Source organism: Wyeomyia smithii, chromosome 1, assembly GCF_029784165.1.
Source record: "Wyeomyia smithii strain HCP4-BCI-WySm-NY-G18 chromosome 1, ASM2978416v1, whole genome shotgun sequence".
Classification (NCBI taxonomy): domain Eukaryota; kingdom Metazoa; phylum Arthropoda; class Insecta; order Diptera; family Culicidae; genus Wyeomyia; species Wyeomyia smithii.
In genome coordinates this window covers 10,425,345-10,444,302 of record NC_073694.1, presented here as the reverse complement: position 1 = coordinate 10,444,302, position 18,958 = coordinate 10,425,345, and the positions used below count along the sequence as shown (strand labels likewise).

The following is an 18,958-nucleotide window of genomic DNA, read 5'->3' as shown; positions in this document are numbered from 1 at the left end:
AACCTAAGTCACCTCGTGCTGATGTCAAACGGCTCTCCCAATCGCAACGGCGGCGTCTTAAAAGACTGCTAAGCCTGGGTCACTCACGCGAGGAGGCCATAGGCATAGTTCGTCAACCAGTCGACCAAGCTGACCGCTCAGGTCAGGTCGCAACCAAGCGACAGCGGTCGACTGAGACAGCGTCGCCAAACACAAGCGCTAAGGGCCCGAGCAGCAAAAAGCCCCGGGACTTGGCTTGCGCGGAGCCCCCTGCACCGCGACAAACGTCAGGGGTAACATATAGGGAGATGCTGGAGGCCACGAGCCTGACTATCACAACGATAGACTATCCAGCCTCCCTACTTACCCCTGAACAGTTAAAAACTGTTCGAGATGCCATTCTGGACTGCATTGCGGACCAGGAGTCACCGGCCATCAGGCCCAAGTTTAGGAGCTGCCGCCTAAAAAACGGTACCCTACAACTTGACTGTGCCGACAACGACACAGTTAGATGGCTGGAGACCACGGCGTCTTCTCTCATACCGTGGGAGGGAGCACACCTTAGTGTCTTTCGCACGAAGGACCTGCCGAAGGCCCTACAATTTGTAGGGTACTTCCAGGAAAGTGTGGACACCACAAATGAGAGAATTCTCCGTCTTCTCCAAAATCAGAACGACGGTTTCTCCACACGTGCATGGCGAGTATGTCATCGCAACGTTACTGGAAAGACTGTCGAATTGATGGTGGAGCTAGACCAACAATCTGCTAACCTCATAGCGGCACAGAGCTTCCTGCTGAACTACAAGTACGGCAAAGCACGCCTGCGGCAGGTTGGCAGAAAGTCCTCAAACACAGGCGCGAAAGGTTCTGGTGCGAAGGCAGGAACGGTACGTTCGGAGACTCCCTCAGGGAGTGTACCGCTAACACCTGCTCGACGCACTCCCGCGATAGCGAAGAAGGTTCCGCCGAAAAATCAAAAGAGGAGTAAGCGTGAGCATCTGAACAGTCGCGATCCTCAGAGCCGAATTCCGCCGCCTAAACGTGAGAGTAGCACTTCTGTCGCCTACTGTCTGCTGCAACGGGAGCCTGTTGCTGAGGGTATGCAGACTACCCATCCCAGCGTCACCGCTGATGGCAACCGTCCGCCAATCGGATCTCAACCAGATCCGACGAAGGACGCGCTGCCAACAAAATGAGCAGCATACGCTGCGTTCAGGTGAACCTCCATCACGCAAAGGGCGCCTCTGGTTTTCTTTGCCAGAGGTTCACCAAGGATCAGCTATCTGTGGCGCTGATCCAGGAACCATGGGTCCACGACACCAGGATCCTTGGCTTAGCCAACACAAACAGTAAGTTGGTCTATTGTAATCAACACTCAAATCCCAGGACTGCAATTCTGCTGAACAGAAACATTAAATTTGTTCCCATTACAGAGTTCATCCAACGGGATTTGGTTGCCATTGCGGTGGAAGTCCCGACAACCAACGGCACTCAAGAAGTGGTTGTTGCCTCCGCTTACTTCCCGGGGGACGAGGACGATATACCGCCATCCGAAGTCGCAGCACTTGTGCGATACTGCCGAAGCATCAACAAGCCACTCATCGTCGGCTGCGATGCCAACGCGCATCACACAGTCTGAGGCAGCTCGGATGTCAACACTCGAGGTGAGTACCTACTTGAATACCTTACTTCTAACAATGTTAATGTATGCAATATGGGAAACGAGCCAACTTTCAGTAATGCTATTAGACAAGAGGTCCTAGATCTCACTCTATGTAGCGCCTCGATAACGGAGAAAGTCAAGAACTGGCATGTCTCTGATGAACCCAGTTTATCAGACCATAGACACATCAGATTTGACGTCGAGGCTACTCCTCTGAGAAGAGAACATTTCAGGAATCCTAAGAAAACCAACCGGAACTCTTTTGAGGAACATTTGGTCAATTCGAGAACATCCTGCCACCAAAATATTCGAACTCCAGGTGAACTGAACATCGCAGCAAGTGACCTACAGCACAGGATCACGGAAGCTTTTATGTCAAACTGTCCGTTAACAAATTGAACAGTCTGCCGTGATGTGCCCTGGTGGAATGAAACTCTCAGCAACCTTCGTCGGGAAGCTAGACGCTTGTTCAACAGGGCTAAAATCACGTCCAACTGGGAAGCCTATAGAGCATCCCTTACAAAATACAACGCTGAGCTACGCAAAGCCAAAAGGAGGTCTAGAATTCGGTTCTGTGAAGACATTCAGACTCTACCTGAGGCAACGCGACTGCAAAAAGCGATGTCCAAAGATCACACGAATGGTCTTGGGCAGTTGAAAAGGGAAGATGGTAGTCTGACTGTCACCACCAAGGAAACGCTGGATGTTCTTATGAACATTCACTTTCCTGGATCGACAGCAATCTCCGGTTCGAACGTCGAAGAGTTACAGAGCCTCGAATCCAGACGCATAACGTCACGTGACTCCGCAGCGCTCGCTCGTAGAATTTTCACGGAGACTTCTATCAACTGGGCACTATGCTCTTTTGAGCCTATGAAGTCACCAGGACCGGATGGCATTCTACCAATCTTTCTACAAAAATCGGACGGAGTCGTTATGTCCGAACTCATCAGCCTCTTTCGAGCCAGCTTTACTATGGGACATATCCCGGTCAACTGGCGGAGCGTTAAGGTGGTGTTTATACCAAAGCCGGGCAACAAAGACAAAACATTGCCCAAAGCTTTCAGACCTATAAGTCTGACGTCAACTCTTCTCAAGTTGATGGAGAAAATTACGGACAACTACATCCGCAGTGAGTTTCTGAAGGAGTTACCCTTACACAAGCATCAATATGCTTATCAACAGGGTAAATCTACTGAAACCGCTTTGCATTGCCTAGTGACGAAGATCGAGAAGTCCTTGAAATATAAAGAGACAGCGGTCTGCGCTTTTCTTGATATTGAGGGAGCTTTCGATAACACGTCCTTTGCATCAATTTACACGGCTCTACAAAATAAAAGAGTCGACGATACTAAAATGAGCTGGATCCAAGCAATGCTTTCGAGCAGGAAGATCACAGCTGCATTGGGGGATACGTCTGTCACAGTAGGGGCAGTGAAAGGGTGTCCTCAAGGAGGAGTTCTCTCTTCACTGCTATGGTCACTGGTGGTAGACGTTCTCCTAACCAAGCTATCACAGCTGGGCTTCGAAGTCATTGGATATGCTGATGATATAGTCCTTATTGTTCGGGGAAAATGTGATGCAACTCTATCTAGTCGTATGCAAACGGCACTTAACACCACCTCTCAGTGGTGCTCAGAAGAAGGGCTGAACATCAACCCCGCTAAAACGGTCATTATACCATTTACCAAGCGAAGAATGCACACAATCATTCCTCCGCTACTGAATGGGGTAAGACTATGTTTCAGCAATGAGACCAAATATCTTGGAATCATTCTGGATAAGAACCTGAACTGGACTGCTTACCTAAACTACGCTATCAAGAAGGCAACTTCAGCTATCTGGGCTTGCAGTACACTGTTTGGCAAGACCTGGGGGCTAAAACCACAATTAGCGCTCTGGTCTTACATCACAATTGCTCGGCCACGTATAACCTACGCAGCCCTCGCATGGTGGCCTAGAGTAAATGAAAAGACAGCTCAGGCGAAACTTACCAAAGTCCAACGATTGGCCTGTCTCAGTTACCAGTGCCCTGCGCACAACACCGACAGCAGCCTTGGAGGCCTTGCTTTGCTTACTTCCTCTACATCTCCATGTGAAGAAGGAAGCAGAGCTTGGCGCACTAAGGCTGCAAAGAAATACAACGATGCTCGAAGGTGACCTAACGGGTCACCTAAGCATCCTAAAGGAGTTTAAGCTGACACCTTTAGTAACAACAGTCTCGGACTGGATGGAAGCGAAGCCAAACATTGACGTTCCATATATAGTGATCGACACAGATCGCTCCATGTGGAACAATGGAGGGCCGAGTCTTCCATCGAGCACAATCCGCTTCTACACGGATGGCTCAAAAATCGGACCCCAGACTGGTTCAGGGATCTACGGACCAGGTATAAAGGCCACTATCTCAATGGGTAAGTGGCCAACCGTCTTTCAGGCGGAGGTATACGCAATATATATCTGTGCTATAACATGTCTACATCGCAAATATAGACATGCGAAAATCGGAATCTTTTCGGATAGTCAGGCGGCACTAAAGGCATTAAAGTCTGCTACATGTGTCTCCAGACTAGTCTGGGAGTGCATCGCAACACTCAGGGAACTCTCCCGCCTCAACAAAGTAATGCTACTTTGGGTACCCGGTCACTGCGGAATCGAGGAAAATGAACATGCCGACAGCCTCGCAAGACAAGGATCTGCCCAGCAATTCATTGGACCGGAGCCGTTTTTGGGTACTTCCACATCCGCCATTAAAGGCGAACTGAGTACATGGGAAAAGCTAAAGATAGCATCTCAATGGCAACATGCGCAGGGTTGCAGGCAAGCTAAACAGTTTATCTACCCTAACCCTACGGTTACCAAACGGCTACTTAGTTTAACTCGTAGTGAACTACGCATCATCACGGGACTTCTCACTGGACACTGTCCTGCTCTTTATCATTTAAAGAAAATCGACAAAGTCCTAACCGACTATTGTCGCTTTTGCAACGCTGAACCTGAGAGCTCAGCGCATTTGCTTTGCTTTTGCGGGGCTCTTGCTTCATCGAGGTTTAACTTCTTTGGAAGTTACCTCTCAACTCCATACCAGGTATGGAGCACCAATCTCAAAACGGTCACAGGTTTCATCAACCATGTAGTTCCGGATTGGGGCACAGGCTTACAACCAACTAGCTCAACTCCATCAATGAGTTCGAGCATCTTGTAATCTGTGTAAAGTAATCGGGACCAGCCACAAAAGACAAACATTCCTGTCGCAGTGGCGCTTTCTACCCAATGCCCTTCAGGCATACAAAAAAAAAAACTGGTCTCGAGGTACGATGCTGGCCTAGCAAGTCTGTCGTCGTATGTTCGAATTCTGGCTCTGGAGATGGATTTCAGCACAGGCAATTCCGAGTCAAATACGCGGAATACGCTCATTCTGAAAAGCTGAAGTTAAAAGACACGTACCGGAAGGAGAAATCCATTTCCTTGCCAAAGAGTGCGAGAGCAAAAACTATCAACGCAATAGAGTCCACCGAAACTCAAAACTTGGTGACGAAGCGGTTGAAGTGACTGAAGCTACGGGACGAAGATTTCATGAGGGCCCACTTGCTGCTGTTAATGGAACGAGCGAGGCAAACGAAAACTGCAGGGACAAAATTCGAAGAAGCTGATTTGATCATTTCGCTGTTATACCCTATTGGTTTGACTGAGTTTGGTGGTTCCATGGGCATTTCCCGGTGAGAAGAAACGCCATCTAAAGAAGTTTTAAGGTAAATGCCATAGCTGTGGCAAGCGAGGCTACTTCAAGATGAATTGTCGAGGTCAGGCAAATTCGAGCCTTCGACTGTTTGACATTCTCTATGCCCCAGGGCTTCATGACTACTTGATGATGATGAAAGTCGTAACCTCTAGAAGAAGAACGATGACGTGATTGCTACTGTGAATTTGAGAGGGGCAACCTGTACGAATCAAAGTGGACATTCCAAGATCTTTGGCAAATATGTGTTAAGCAGATGCGACCAATTTGTGGCGACCGAAGACTGGGACGTCTTAGTCAACGAGGTATGAAAGTGGTAGTAAGTTATAATTTTTGGGAAGCTGCTGACTTCAAAGCGAACAAAGAAAGAGGAAATTGGAGGTGTTTGATCGATTCCGTGAATATTAGGCCATGGTAACGGCGCATTTCAGCAAGAAAATCTGGAAGCTAACAATCGATCAAGGCCGTGAGTATCTTTCCAATGACTAAAAGCGCTTCTACTCGCAGAAAGGTATCCAAGTCGAGGCGACTGTCGCATATACACCCTAACAAAACGGTGTGGTGGTGAGGTTCAACCGAACATTTGTCGAAGGTTAATCAATTGTTGTGTCCCGAAAACGATATGGCCAGAAGCTGTCCTTACTGGCGTCTACCTGTCGAATAGAAGAACCTACGGCAGCCACTTCGAGAAGCATGACACCAACAACAACTCGAGTCCTAAGGACAAGCGACGTTGAGGCTTAGCTAGCGTAAGCGCAGACTCACAGGGAAGTTTTTGAATTTCTTCTCCAGGTACAGTGCCAATTCTGCTGACCCATTACAGATGTTCCTCGCAGCTACGAGGACATCGCAAGTTGCGGTCGACAACGAATCGTAATTCATGAAGGTAAACGATGTGACATCCTATCCAAGCGCAGTGGAACCCTTCAAATCCCAGTGGATATTTCGCGTGACGGACGACGAAGATGGTCAGGCCTTGAGACACAAGACCCGACTAGTAGCCAAGGGTTATCCGCAACGTTACGGCGTGAACTTCTAGGACACTTACGCTCCTGTCACGAAGCTATCAACCGTTAGGATGAATACATGAAGGTAGCGGCAAGGTTCCAATAAATATTACGTGCAAGTAGCTGAAACTGTTATATGAATTGAATCAATCTCCTCACTGCTAGAACGACCTCAACCTTGAGCCACCTCTACATGTCTACTACCTGTACGCACGCTACGAAGATGGTGGACTTTTTGCTTATCGCAGGGTGAAAATTTGGAATCCATCATCCGTATGAGGGAGAAGCTCTCAATCGTATTTGTCATGACTCTGGGAATGAAGATTCTGTACGATCGGGAAGCTGAAGCCCTTCAACACTCGTGTGCCACGCGGATAAAACGTCAATCGAGAAAGGTCTATCGGATAAGCTTTCTTTAAGGCAAAGCGTGGCTCAGTTCGTGAACTGAACTGAACACCTCGAAGGCTGAAGACGTACAACAAACAGAAGTAGCCAAAAAGAAGACCTGCGCAGGCAGCCAACTTGAAACCACGAGCCCGGAGGCTGTACGACACAATCTATGCCAAGAACAAGTAATGCATCACGATAGACGACGAAAAGTATTCGAAGTTGGACCATTAAGCAATGCCGGGACCGGATGATTGTGACAAGGCGCATACCCCAGTTCTCTTCTCACCGAAAATTTGAAAAAAAGGTAATGGTGTGGCAGGCAATTAAAACAAATAGTAGAGGGAATTGCAACGCTTTTTTTACAAAACTTCGAGGCACCAAAAGGTTCCAGTTGCCGATTATTCTTGTTTACTGGTTAGTCCGTCCAGAATTCCAGACATTTTAGTATTTTGCAGTAGCCATGTACTACTAACAGCCACCAGCATTACGGGTGAAACCGGCACGAGATGACCGGTACTATTTTGTTTTTCCTCCTTTCAGCTGGTAACACCTAGCGTCCGTATGTAAAGGGTACGGTTTAGTAATGAAACTGATGGGGTGAAATGTTCGAACGATACCTTTTATACCAAGGCTTCGTCAGTTAGTTAAAAAGAAGGAGGGGCTGAGCAGAAAATGGATTGACAAGGAACGCGAATAAACATCGGAAACAGAAAGAAGAGGGGGGGAAGAGAGGTAGTGATTGGCTGCGCGGTATGATTTAGACAATCGATATTAATTACCAAATTTTCAACAGCGTATCTCAAACAATAGTTTGTTTTTGTTACATTAATTTAACCGTAAAAGAATTTCTGATCGATTGATGCCAAAACCTCGAAAACCTGATTATAAATGACTGAAAAATAAGCGTTCAAAACCTGATCACTTTTCTCTGGTTTTCCCTGGTTGAATTACTAGATTTTCAAATTCATGTGCCTAACTTCGATATAGACGTTGGTCAACGTCAAAAAGACTGTAGTACTCGACAACAACGTTCAAACACCCCTCCCCTGTATTAAATAGAAATCTATGCTACCGCATGCGGAATGAGAAATGCCGGTAAAATGGCGATTCAGGCAAGACAACGACCTCAAACGCACCTTTAGTGAAGCAATGGTTTGCTGATCGCAATCCCAGTCACCAGATTAAAACCCTATCGAGAATCTGTGACAGATCGTAAAAAAGTCGGTTTATACGGAAAACTCCGAAAACGAACATGAACTAGGACAAACAATTCAAGCAGCCTGGTATGAACACCTCAGGTGAGGTGCTCGTTGCTACCGATAGCACACACTGGAGTATTCTCCATTCAAGCTATTTTTCGTTCTTTTTCGCTCTCTTTCTTGCTCGAATTCGCACCCGAACCCGATCGGATTTAAGGGTAATGGTCTGAAACAAAGGCGGGTCCGAGCACGACAGGACTATGCATTACGGTAACAATCGACAAGGATGAGTTTGGGGTAGTCGACGAGTTTGTGTACCTTTGGATAGTCGACGAGTTTGGGTAACTGAGAACGATGTGTTCCCGAAGAGTACACGGACATGGCCTGGAGGCAATGGGAATAGTGTCTAATACGGACTCCATAAAAAACTACGGTCGCAAAACCTGAGTCTCGTCTGCGGTCTACGGTCGTCCTCTACGAGCATGAGACGTGGACAATGGCCGAGGAGGATTGGCGAGCGCTCGGGTGCTAAGAACCAACCATCTTTGGCGGTGTGCAGTAGAACGGAGTCTGAAGGCGTAGGATGAACCACGAGCTTGCGCGTCTCTTCGGCGAACCTAATATTCAGAAAGTGGTTAAAGCTGGAAGGATACGCTGGGCATGTAGCTAGATGCCCGATGACAACCCTGCAAAATTGGTGTTCGTTTCAAATCCGGTAGGAACAAAAGAACGAGGGGCGCAGAGAGCGGGATGAATGGACCAGATGGAGCAGTGAATTGGTGGAACTACTTTATGTAGGCCATGTCTACAAACAGAAGAACGAAAAATACAAAAGGCAAAAGGACAAATTTAAGTGGATGCCGTTGAAACCAGAGATCAATTAGCTGGACTACCGCCGAATGCAAGAATTACGGATGCATCTTGGTTCATAACTGTTGAGAGAAGTGTTATCGAAGAAATCTCGTAGCTTGAAGCAATCGATGAAATCGCATCACAGTAGTCCTGTTCTAGGTTTTGTCATTTTACGTCACTTTTTGACATATTCATCGCTTGTCATTTTTGTTGCTTTGATCATTTGAATGATTTCTGGCATCTCTGTAATTTTTGTCTTTTTTGTAATTTTTCCCGGTTTGTAGTATTTTTTGTTTTTTTTTGCTATGTTGATCATTTATATCGTTTTCGTCTTTATAGGACTATTATGTTTTATGCTTTTTTATTGCATTACTATTATTGTTTCGTTATCTACACAGTGTTTGTCAATAACAAGTAATCAATGTCATTTTGGTTGATTTCTACAGTATGTGTATTGTGTGTTCGTTTTGGACATTTTGGTCAATTACCGTCACATTTTTTCTATTCAACCTTAGTTTTGCTATTTCTCCATTTTAATGTGAAAGATTTAAAAATTTTGTGAATTTTGTGAATTTTCTACATTTTTGTTTTTTTTTGTCTATTTCATGAACAGTTCATTTCTCATTTTGTCATTTGTCATGTTTTTATTTTTTCTACATGATTTTAGTTTTGTTGTAATGTTTATCATTTTTGTCGTTTTTCATCTTAATATTTTATATTATTTTTGTCCTTTTTGCGACTTTTGTTTTGATTCTATCAGATTTGTCATTATTGTTAAAATATTTGTCTAAATTGTGATACCACTCATTTTTTATATTTTCATCATCCTTGTTATTTTTACATTTTAATTATTTTTGTCATATGTATGATTTTTATCATATTTGTTATTCTTGTCACTTTTAACATTTCTGAAATTTTTGGCATTTTCGGATAATTTTTTTATTATGTATTGGTGTTTTTAGTACTTTCATCATCTTGCCTTATTTTTCATTTTTATTTTGTTATTTTTGCTCGCTATTGACATGTTTATCATTCTGTGACAACAATGACTCATGATACTTTCGTTCAATTTCGTCAGTTCTGTAACTTTTATTCTTTTTCCTAGTTGGAAGTTTGCCATTTTTGTCTTTTCTTTGTCATTTAGTTATATTTGTTTTTTTTTTGCATTTTTATAAGTTTTAGTTTGATTATTTCTGTGGTTTTTATCATTTTTGTGACCTTTAGTTTTTTTAAATATTTTTTTGTGTGTTATGTTAATTTTGTCATGGCTGCCATTTCACTATTTTTATTATATTTGTTACTTTGACTTTAAATTTTCAAATTTGTCATCTTGTCATTTTTATTTTTTCTGACATTTTGACGTAGAACTACGTCTCTCAGGGTCCAATTACAATTGCTATCAAGTCGATTATTTTTCAATGGATTGCTATTTATGCAACTTCAATACACCTAGGGTTCATAGTTTGTACAGGGTCCAAGCTTTCAAATGAAAATTGTTTGAGAATATTCCATTGGGAAAAAATTGTATAAAAGGATTTCGTAAATGTTTTTTACTATTTTTGACCCTATATGGAAGACGCTAGGTACATTGAAACATTGAGCTCATGAATGGATATCGTAAATGGTTAGCTTCAAAATATTGCATAACTCTGAAGCTCCATATTAGGGTAAAACTGCTTTGGATGGACCACGTTTTTTGATAAACCACCGGTCAAATTGACTTGATTTATTGGAGAACTGCTACCACAATAGATCAAACAATGGTCGCAGTGGTTCAGTCTTCTACAAGGGACGTTGGAAAACTCGAGGAAAACTTCCATCAGGGATCATCCTATCCAGCTAATCTGCATGTGAATCACGAGAAACATATGTAAATTACAATTTAAATCAAGAGAATAAAAAGCTTTTCGTTATTGTGGTCCACTGACGGAAGTGGTTCAAGAGAGTTTTATCCTAGGAAATTTAATGTGACTGAGTTTTGCTTTGCAGCAAATGAAGAACTTGGACGATGATCTGAACAGACGATTGAAACTATTCACCATGATTTTCCTTAAACATGGAAGCATCATTGAGTCCCCAAAACGCATGAAGAATATCAGCAAAATATTTTCGAGGTAGTCATTGCACCCACATAGTGTAAAATCGTCTTTGATGGACCTTGTCCTCTAGTGGACCACCGGTCAGATTAACTAAATTTATGCGAAAACTCAAGGAATTTCCAGACAATTTCTTTCGGGAACTATCTTGTCTAGACAATTTGCATCAGGATCACGAGAAACATTTGTGAATTTCAATTTAGGCCAAGGAAGTGGTCCATCCCATGTAGTTCTATCCTATGAAATCACAATTAAATATCCTTTATCATTAACATTTTATAGGTTATTGTTCTTTTCGATAAAAATAATATTTTATGATCATTTCATTTACTTTTTTAAAACACAAAACACTTTACAGTCTCTCTTTCTCTCATTTACTTTTGTTCTCTCACACACTTATGGTTTATATCGTTACAATACCATATGTTTCAATGTAACTGGCGTCTCCATAAATGAGCAAAAATAAAAAAAAACAAACTCATTCAAGTTTTCCCCGATAGAATATTTTCAAGCAACTTTCATTTGAAAGCTTAGACCCCAAAATTACTTTTGGCGAAGAGAAACCCGAGGTGCATTGACGTTGCATAATATGCCGCTTCAGAAACGGCGTGAGCCTGTCTCTGCTCAAACCGATCGTTTCACTTGTTGATGGCGACTAGGACGGTCGTAATAAAGTAGCAGTAGCGACGTCGGATAGCAGAGGGTGCTGCTGGTAGCTGCAGCGGGTATCAGAAGAAGCGACAGTGGCAGCAGCAATTCATCTTTTGAAAAGCTGCTTTTGTGTTCCATCGAACAGCTGCCGTATTTTGACAACACACAAACAAAATCTGTGGGCCGTCAAATTTTCAATGTGGAAACAGCTTTGCACTATGTTATAGTATTCTCACTGTCGAGAATACCATAGAGATGCGATCACCACCATATTCGATATTGAATTGAACAAAAAATTGTCCTTTTCAGGACAAAACAAATACTTGATTGATAGTGTCAGTAGTGTCATAAATTGTTGCGTAACGCAGTCATCTTCTGTTATCCGCTTCCATATGGCACTTAGACACATAATTGAAACAAAATTTAAATCCATATGGCACTTGGACACATAATTGAAATGCAGATTTCGAATGATCTGATTGGTCGTTTTCCCTAACACGGTCGAAAGAATTATACACCTAGTCAGTCGTGAATACTTTTTTTGGGCTGTATAAGAGCCTGTTTTTGTTTAAACCAATAATTTTACTGGTGGATTACCACAACGACGGTCCAAGCAGCGGATAGCAGCAGCGCCAGCAGTAGATGTAGCGGCCGGAATTTTCTTCAGTAAAAAGTCAATTTCCGTCGCATTCACGTTTTTGTTTTTACAATTTACTATTATCTGTCGAGTTTTGGAAATTTTCCTTCTACTGTTTTTTTTATTGCTTTGTTTTGTCATCTTCGTTGTGTTTTTATATTTTTTTTAAATGGGTCATTGTATCTCAAGTGTCCGAGGAAATGCATTGCCCATCTCCGATTTCAACCAAAATTTGTGAGTCGATATATTTTAAGCTAGAAAATAATAAATCCAAAGTTCCGTACCGGTTGATGGACCTCTCGGTCGATGGGACTGCTCCCCTTTTTAATTTAGAAAAACAACTTTTTTAGCATACAGATCTTTCAGGACCCTGAGGAGCCTCAAGTGACCTTGACTTTCTATTTTAAAAGGTGTCGAATGTAGAACCGAACTACGTGATCAATTTTTTACTGTAGTGTCGCCAACATTGCGTTTTCTCAAAATGCCCTACATCCCCCCCCCCTTTTTTTTTTTTTTTTTATTTTGACAATGCCAATCTGCTTAGATGATTTTACATATGAATAATCTGTAATTTTGCCCTTTTTCATCATCAAATCTAATAAACGTTGGCTTCTACTAGAGTTTTGAGGGGCTTCATGCATAATTTGGATTTTTTTTCTGATTTTTTCTGGTTCGCACTTTGAACTTTTTGTTGGTGCTTAAGTTTTTTAAACTGATTATCTGAATTTAATTTTTTTCCAATGACAAACCTCGAAACAGAAATTTGTCATAGCTTTCATAACTAAATAATCGAGCCTAGAGTAATTTTCGTAGAAACTCTGTTGATAAAAAAAACAATGTGTGTAACACTTACCTTGCAAGAGCACTTGACACACTTCTGCTCGCCGTGCGTCGCTAGGATCGGGTGGAACTCCTGACCGTTCTCGTAGATGTTCGCATTATAGCTGCACCCCCCGTTGGCCAAAATAGTTTGGGTAGACCTGAGCGACCCAGCGCTGCTGCCCTGGTCGCCCATTTCGTCCGCACTTCCAGGGCGGGCCGGTTTGCGTTCCTTGACCTGTTAACGAAAAACAACCAAATATAGGTTAGAATACAATGATGAAGCATTTTTTTTTGTGACAGAAAGGGTATTATACCTGAGGGCACACTTTGCAGCAGGCTTTCTTGTCCGGTCGGTAGGCTACCTTATCGCTGCAGTTCAGTGGGGGACACTGCGTCCGGGGGCAGTTGATTTCCAGCGAGGCGGCATCGCAAGTGCAGACAGTACAGTTGTCATATCCGTTCGGGGGCAGATACGGGTGCCACGTTGATCCGGCGTCGTAAAACTGGTCACCCAGTTTGCAGCCACGTGGAGCGGAAACCTGTACTCTGCTGTCTTCGGTGTTTCGGGATGCTGCAATAAAACATCATTAATAATCGACTGAGGAAGCGTGGGAAAGAGCACTCTTACCTGCACAGGACGGACAACAGTCACCCTTCTTCTGGATGATGTCCTCCTTGCGGCACTTGAGCGGGGGACAACGAATCGGCTCACATCTGACCCGTTTGTGGACACAGGAGCACATGGTGCAGGTCTCATGCGTACTGTGCCACTGGTCACCTTCGTCGTAGAAGCGATCAGAGTGATAGCATTTCGTTTCCCCCATCGGGATGTAGTTGTCGTTGTGGGGCGTCGAGATGACCGAATTGTTCTGCACGTCGTTATCGTGGTACTGATTGCCGGTGCAGTGGTTCGGTACTTTGGTTGATTTAAGTTTCGCCTTCAGGATCGGTTCGTCTTTCGATTTCGAGCGGATTTCCAGATAGACAACACTGTTCTCCAGTTTGGCCAGTTCGACGGAGGGCATCGCCAGGACGAATCCCTCCAGATAGTTCCCGTTGAAGTCCTCGAGCAGGGTTCGACTGATCGGAGCGTTCGGCACCTCGAGGGGGAGTTCCTCGAGGTACAGCTGAACGGGATGGTACGAACTGGGGACACCGGCCAGTGTTACTTCGTAGTGCAGATTGCATTCGTTATCGACGGCCACCCATGCCATACCGACGGAGTGCGGTGGTGCATTCGAGTTTCCGACGCGTGTCAGCAGGACGGGAGCGTTGGAATCTCTCGCGTCAGCCACCGGACGAGCGACGAATTTACCATGGATGAGGTTGAGATTCAAATCGTTGGCGACGTTGATCGCCAGGTCACTCGAGTAGAGCGGCTCGAGCACGCGTGGTCCCATCCGATCGACCGTCCCGGAGACGTGATCCGAGTTGAAGCTAAGGTTTTCGATTTCGGCCTTGCGCTTGGCACTGTCATCGATCAGTGTGATTACTGGGTTGTAGTTCATGTGCAGGTTATGGGTTTGGATGTTGTACACCAGGGAGCCTTCCTTGTTGAGGTACATCCAGGAGAGGCCGCTGCTGTCGGTGCGGGACTCCGGGTTGTGTGAGGCGAGAAGTGTTTGGAACACTTCGCAAGCTACTCGCGTTTGGATGGTTCCCTGGATGCGAAGGGCTTCCGGTTTGCGTTTCGATTCCACCACAACCGTAAGTTTTCCACGAGTTAGGAGTCGCAAATCGTTGACCGAAAGCGGCGAGGAAACTTCGATGATGTTGATGTCGTGCGCTGGTTTTCTAACGCGCTGCGTGTCCTCCAGAATGATTTGATCCTTGTTCTGCATCTCGAGGCGGATGTTCAGGGGCACATCGGCGATGTCGTCCGAGGAGAAAACTCCGTTCAAAACTAGTGTCAAATAGATTGAGGAGGTGACGCCACTCTTGGTGGAGACGATCGCGGTGCCTCCGGCACCATTCATCTGCTCCGGATTGGTTCCCGGAGCTGGTTCGAGCAGGGAGCTGAACAGCTCTTGCGGTAGTGCGGGGTACTTTCCGATCGGGCCGGCGATTGCCAGCTCGGCTTGATACTTGCCACCCCACAGCAAGACGACGTTCATCATGTCGTCGCGCAGTAAACGACGATAGTCACGAGGAACGCGACGCCAAACGCCGCAAATCTTTCCGGTAGCATTCTGGTACACACTGAAGGGACCCTCGGCTGGAATGACGAGCGGGTGTTCCTCCAGGATGTTGCCCTGATTGTCTACGAACTGTATCGAACGGGGACGCGGTGCCTTCTCCGAGATGTAGAAACTGTAGTAAAGGTTTTTCTTGTGGAACGCGAAGCGTCCAGTAGCGACGATGTTCAGCGGATTGATCGTCGAGTACATCGACTTCATGTCGTCACGCTTTAGTATGGACGAGGTGCGACCCGTTAGAAGAGCGGCGAAATCTGTGGATGATAGAACAAAAGAACATTTTGGAATCCAAGATTTTTTTTGGGGGAGAACAGAACTTACGTTTGCTACGCTCTTCCTCCTCGGGGGTTACTGCTTGTGGAAGATCATGTGCTATGTCAGGACCTGGAAAATAACAGAGAAAAAAAAAAGAATATTGTTATTTAATAATACGGTTCGGTTGACACGATCGGTTGTTATTGTAGTAAATATCACACGGCCGATTACGTTAGCAATCTGGCGTCATCGGAATTATCAAGTCGGCACAGCAGGGACAGACGAGTACACGACAGGCAAACATTGGTGGCGACTCGGTCTTGATGATGATGCTGCTGCTGGCGCTGCTTGGAACAAATGATGTTATTTTTCCTCCGTGCGGGGAGCAACCGCAGGCGCTAAAAATACACTCTTTACCAAATCCTAGCGCACTGATAACCGGCGGTGGCGGCGGCGGTGTTGTTGATTTCGTTTCGACTCGAACGAGACGCCAACGGAATAGCAAGGGCAGAGGGAGGAACGAGAGGTTCATCACATTTTTCACATTCTACGGTGCACATCCTGGCTGCCGCAACGCGGCAGTTCCGTTCAAGTGCAACCGGAAAAAGCTACAAGTCAATTCGGACTTGTGTCGTCCCTTGGCTGAGCGAGATTGAAAAGACGCGATTAGGCGCAAAAATCGTGATTCAAATTTTGGCAGCTAAATTGTGCCTGTGTTCTTCGCTCTGATCTGACAGCTGAGATAAGAACAAACGAGGCTGGGAAGGTGTGCGCGAGTTGGTTGTGTCTTGTTTTTTTTTTCGCCGCCATGGCGCATGTCCTGTGCCACCACCAACAATAGAGGTCGGTATTATTGCGTGCGCGGGAATGTTGGGAACATTTGTAATTTGCTTCCTTTTGAGCAATGTGAATTGAATTTGTGGTCCAAGCAGTCGGGTGGGTTTTGGAATCAGGAAACGAAACTAAAGTGAAAAGTAGTTCTACTATTGTTTGCTCAGACCGTTTTGTTCAAGGTTTGCGAAAAACATCGAGATATGCTTTTAGATATGATTCTGGAACACCGTCGATAAGTCGACAATTCAATCTCCATCAAATATCTAAACAGGCTGCAGTCGATGCTGGCTGGTATCATCTCTCAAAAATTGAATTGTCAGACAGAGTTTCTTAGCGGCTGCGTGCTGCGCGCAAAGACAGATCACAGCAAGCTTTTGTTTTCGACACTTAGCAAATCAAAACAACCCCAGCCAGGTAAAACGAGGGCTTAAGGTCAGCAAAAGCGCCATGGGATTGAATGTTCGTACGTACGAACGTTCGTAGGAACCCCTGATAAGCGGGGAGCGTTTGGTTGGCGTACGATTACGATTTCCAAGATTTGTCCGTCCGTTCAATCCGTTATCGCCGCTGCTGACCTGCTGCTACTCACTCGGTTGTTCGTTCGTTATCTGCTGCTGCTTCAGGTTACTGAGCTGATGATGGTGTTTATCAGCAGCTAGCTGCTGCTGACAGGACAACTGGATTCGGTAAACAACTCGCCAGCTAAAGCCAGCGGAAGCGCCGCTCGCTAAAATCCGCGCAAAACACACTCCGACAGGCGCCGCCGCCATCGGTGGGAGATCGGCTGATAACGCACAGGACCGCGCGCGGCACACGCATCTTCTGCGTGCGGCAAATGGGGCGGCAGCAAGCAAGTTTTTTTTTGATGACGGTTAATATGACGCGACGATCTTCTACCCCAACCACGAAGGTAAACAGGGCGGCAGCAGTTGGATCAAAATAAAATATTTATCTTCGAACGAAATCGGCTTTCGGTTTAGCTCACTTTTTGCTCTTTAATTGTTGACCAAATCGAGAGTGGCCGGCCGGTCCGTCGGTTGGTCTGTTGGTCCACACCAGCAGCAGCGGTGGCGGCAGCAACTGTTGCATAAATTATTTGCCAGATTCGGGCGGCTCGTCGCGCGGTTTCCTTCTATAGACACATTCGAGGCTCGCCGCCGCCGCTCGGCGGATATTACCTCTATATAGGTAGATATTTGGATAACTCTTACCCAACGTGCACCGAACGATTTGCCCGGTTTCTTCACCACTCACCCAGCGTGCGCGGCCCCACTCACACGGCAGTGTACCGTGTTGGACTTTGTCAGAAAAGAATTTAAATTGATGAAAATAAATTAAAGCGTCTGACAACAGGCAGCCTGACTGGCAAGCGGACAGATAGGCAGGAAGGCGGGTGGGCAAGCCGCACCGGGACCCGTTTCTTATAAGCGAGTATTATTTTCACTCGTCAACTTTTCGCTTCAATGCTTGCTGCGATGCGCGTTTGGCGTGTGAGTCCGCAGTCTGGGTCACGGTCGTGTGCGGGATTTTTGCTTGAGGGGTTATGATTTTAGATCGTTTTGGCAGGGGTTATGATTTTAAAGGCGTTTTGGCATTGTCTCAAAACTTCTGACTACACAGAGATGTCTAGCCATTTTAGAGAAAAAATTTAAGAGATGGTACCAAAATATACAGCCGTTTTAAAAAATAATTTGTTTTTTTTTTTCAAGTTCTAAAAATGCTACAAAAATTCCCCAACGTTGTTTCAAATGTGTACCAGAAATGTCCAAAAAATTTCAAAAATGAGATGTGTTTGAAATCTCTAAAAATGTTGATAAATGCTTCAAATATGCTCCAGAAATATCAGAAAATATCTGCAGTTTTCTCTAGAACATTACAAATGTCTTGTATAAAAGTACCTGAAAACATCAAAATGGTTTCCAAAATAGTTTTAAAATGTTTCGAAATGATTTTTTTGAATACGAAGACAAAAACAATCTGCCAAAAATGTACCAAATATGGGACGAAAATCTTCTTTAAGCTTCCTCAAATATGGCTTTAAAATCTAGATTATTAAAGAATGTTTTGAAGGTGTGTGTCTGTGTGTGTGTGTGTGTGTGTGTGTGTTGAACCTATCTCTCTCCCACTGTCTGGCAGTGATAATGTGAAACGAAGACAGCTGCAGTAGAATTTCATTTCTGCAATTTTCTTTGTTTCGGGATCAAGAAGGTGTTAGCTCTACCGATTTTCCGAAATCCTTTTCCCGTCGGCAAGCCGTGTGTTCAGACTTTCGATTTATTTGATGTTACTTCCGTATCAAAGAAATCGACCCGTATATAATAATATTATGAAATGATGTTTGTATGGCGGTATATGAAGAATTTATCTAGTTTTGTTCAATGTATGGAAAGTGTCCGTTATGTTGTGCTTAAATAAAATGGATGAATAAATATTAATCTAATTCACGACACATCATTGACCAATTCACGACATGTTATTGTGTTGATTTCTGCGGCTGGAAACATGAATTCAAATCAGTTATTACAACAACATTGCAGCGCAACCATTCATCGTTCAAGGTCATCGAAACAATATAGATGTGATAATGAACATATAATGTGAGATTAATATGAATGAATTATATAATACAATAAGAAGTA

General features: G+C 44.6%; 1 protein-coding gene across 1 annotated transcript in view; it reads right to left on the bottom strand.

The window, feature by feature from the left end:
• Nucleotides 1-18,958, bottom strand: part of LOC129719004 (dorsal-ventral patterning protein Sog) — an 89,836-nt gene that overhangs the window by 4,791 nt on the left and 66,087 nt on the right. Inside the window, exons 4-7 of the mRNA XM_055670306.1 lie at nucleotides 15,552-15,614; nucleotides 13,664-15,484; nucleotides 13,350-13,606; nucleotides 13,067-13,270 (exon numbers count right to left, since the gene is read on the bottom strand). Coding sequence (XP_055526281.1) covers nucleotides 13,067-13,270; nucleotides 13,350-13,606; nucleotides 13,664-15,484; nucleotides 15,552-15,614 — 2,345 coding nt within the window. The remainder of the gene's footprint in view (nucleotides 1-13,066; nucleotides 13,271-13,349; nucleotides 13,607-13,663; nucleotides 15,485-15,551; nucleotides 15,615-18,958) is intronic.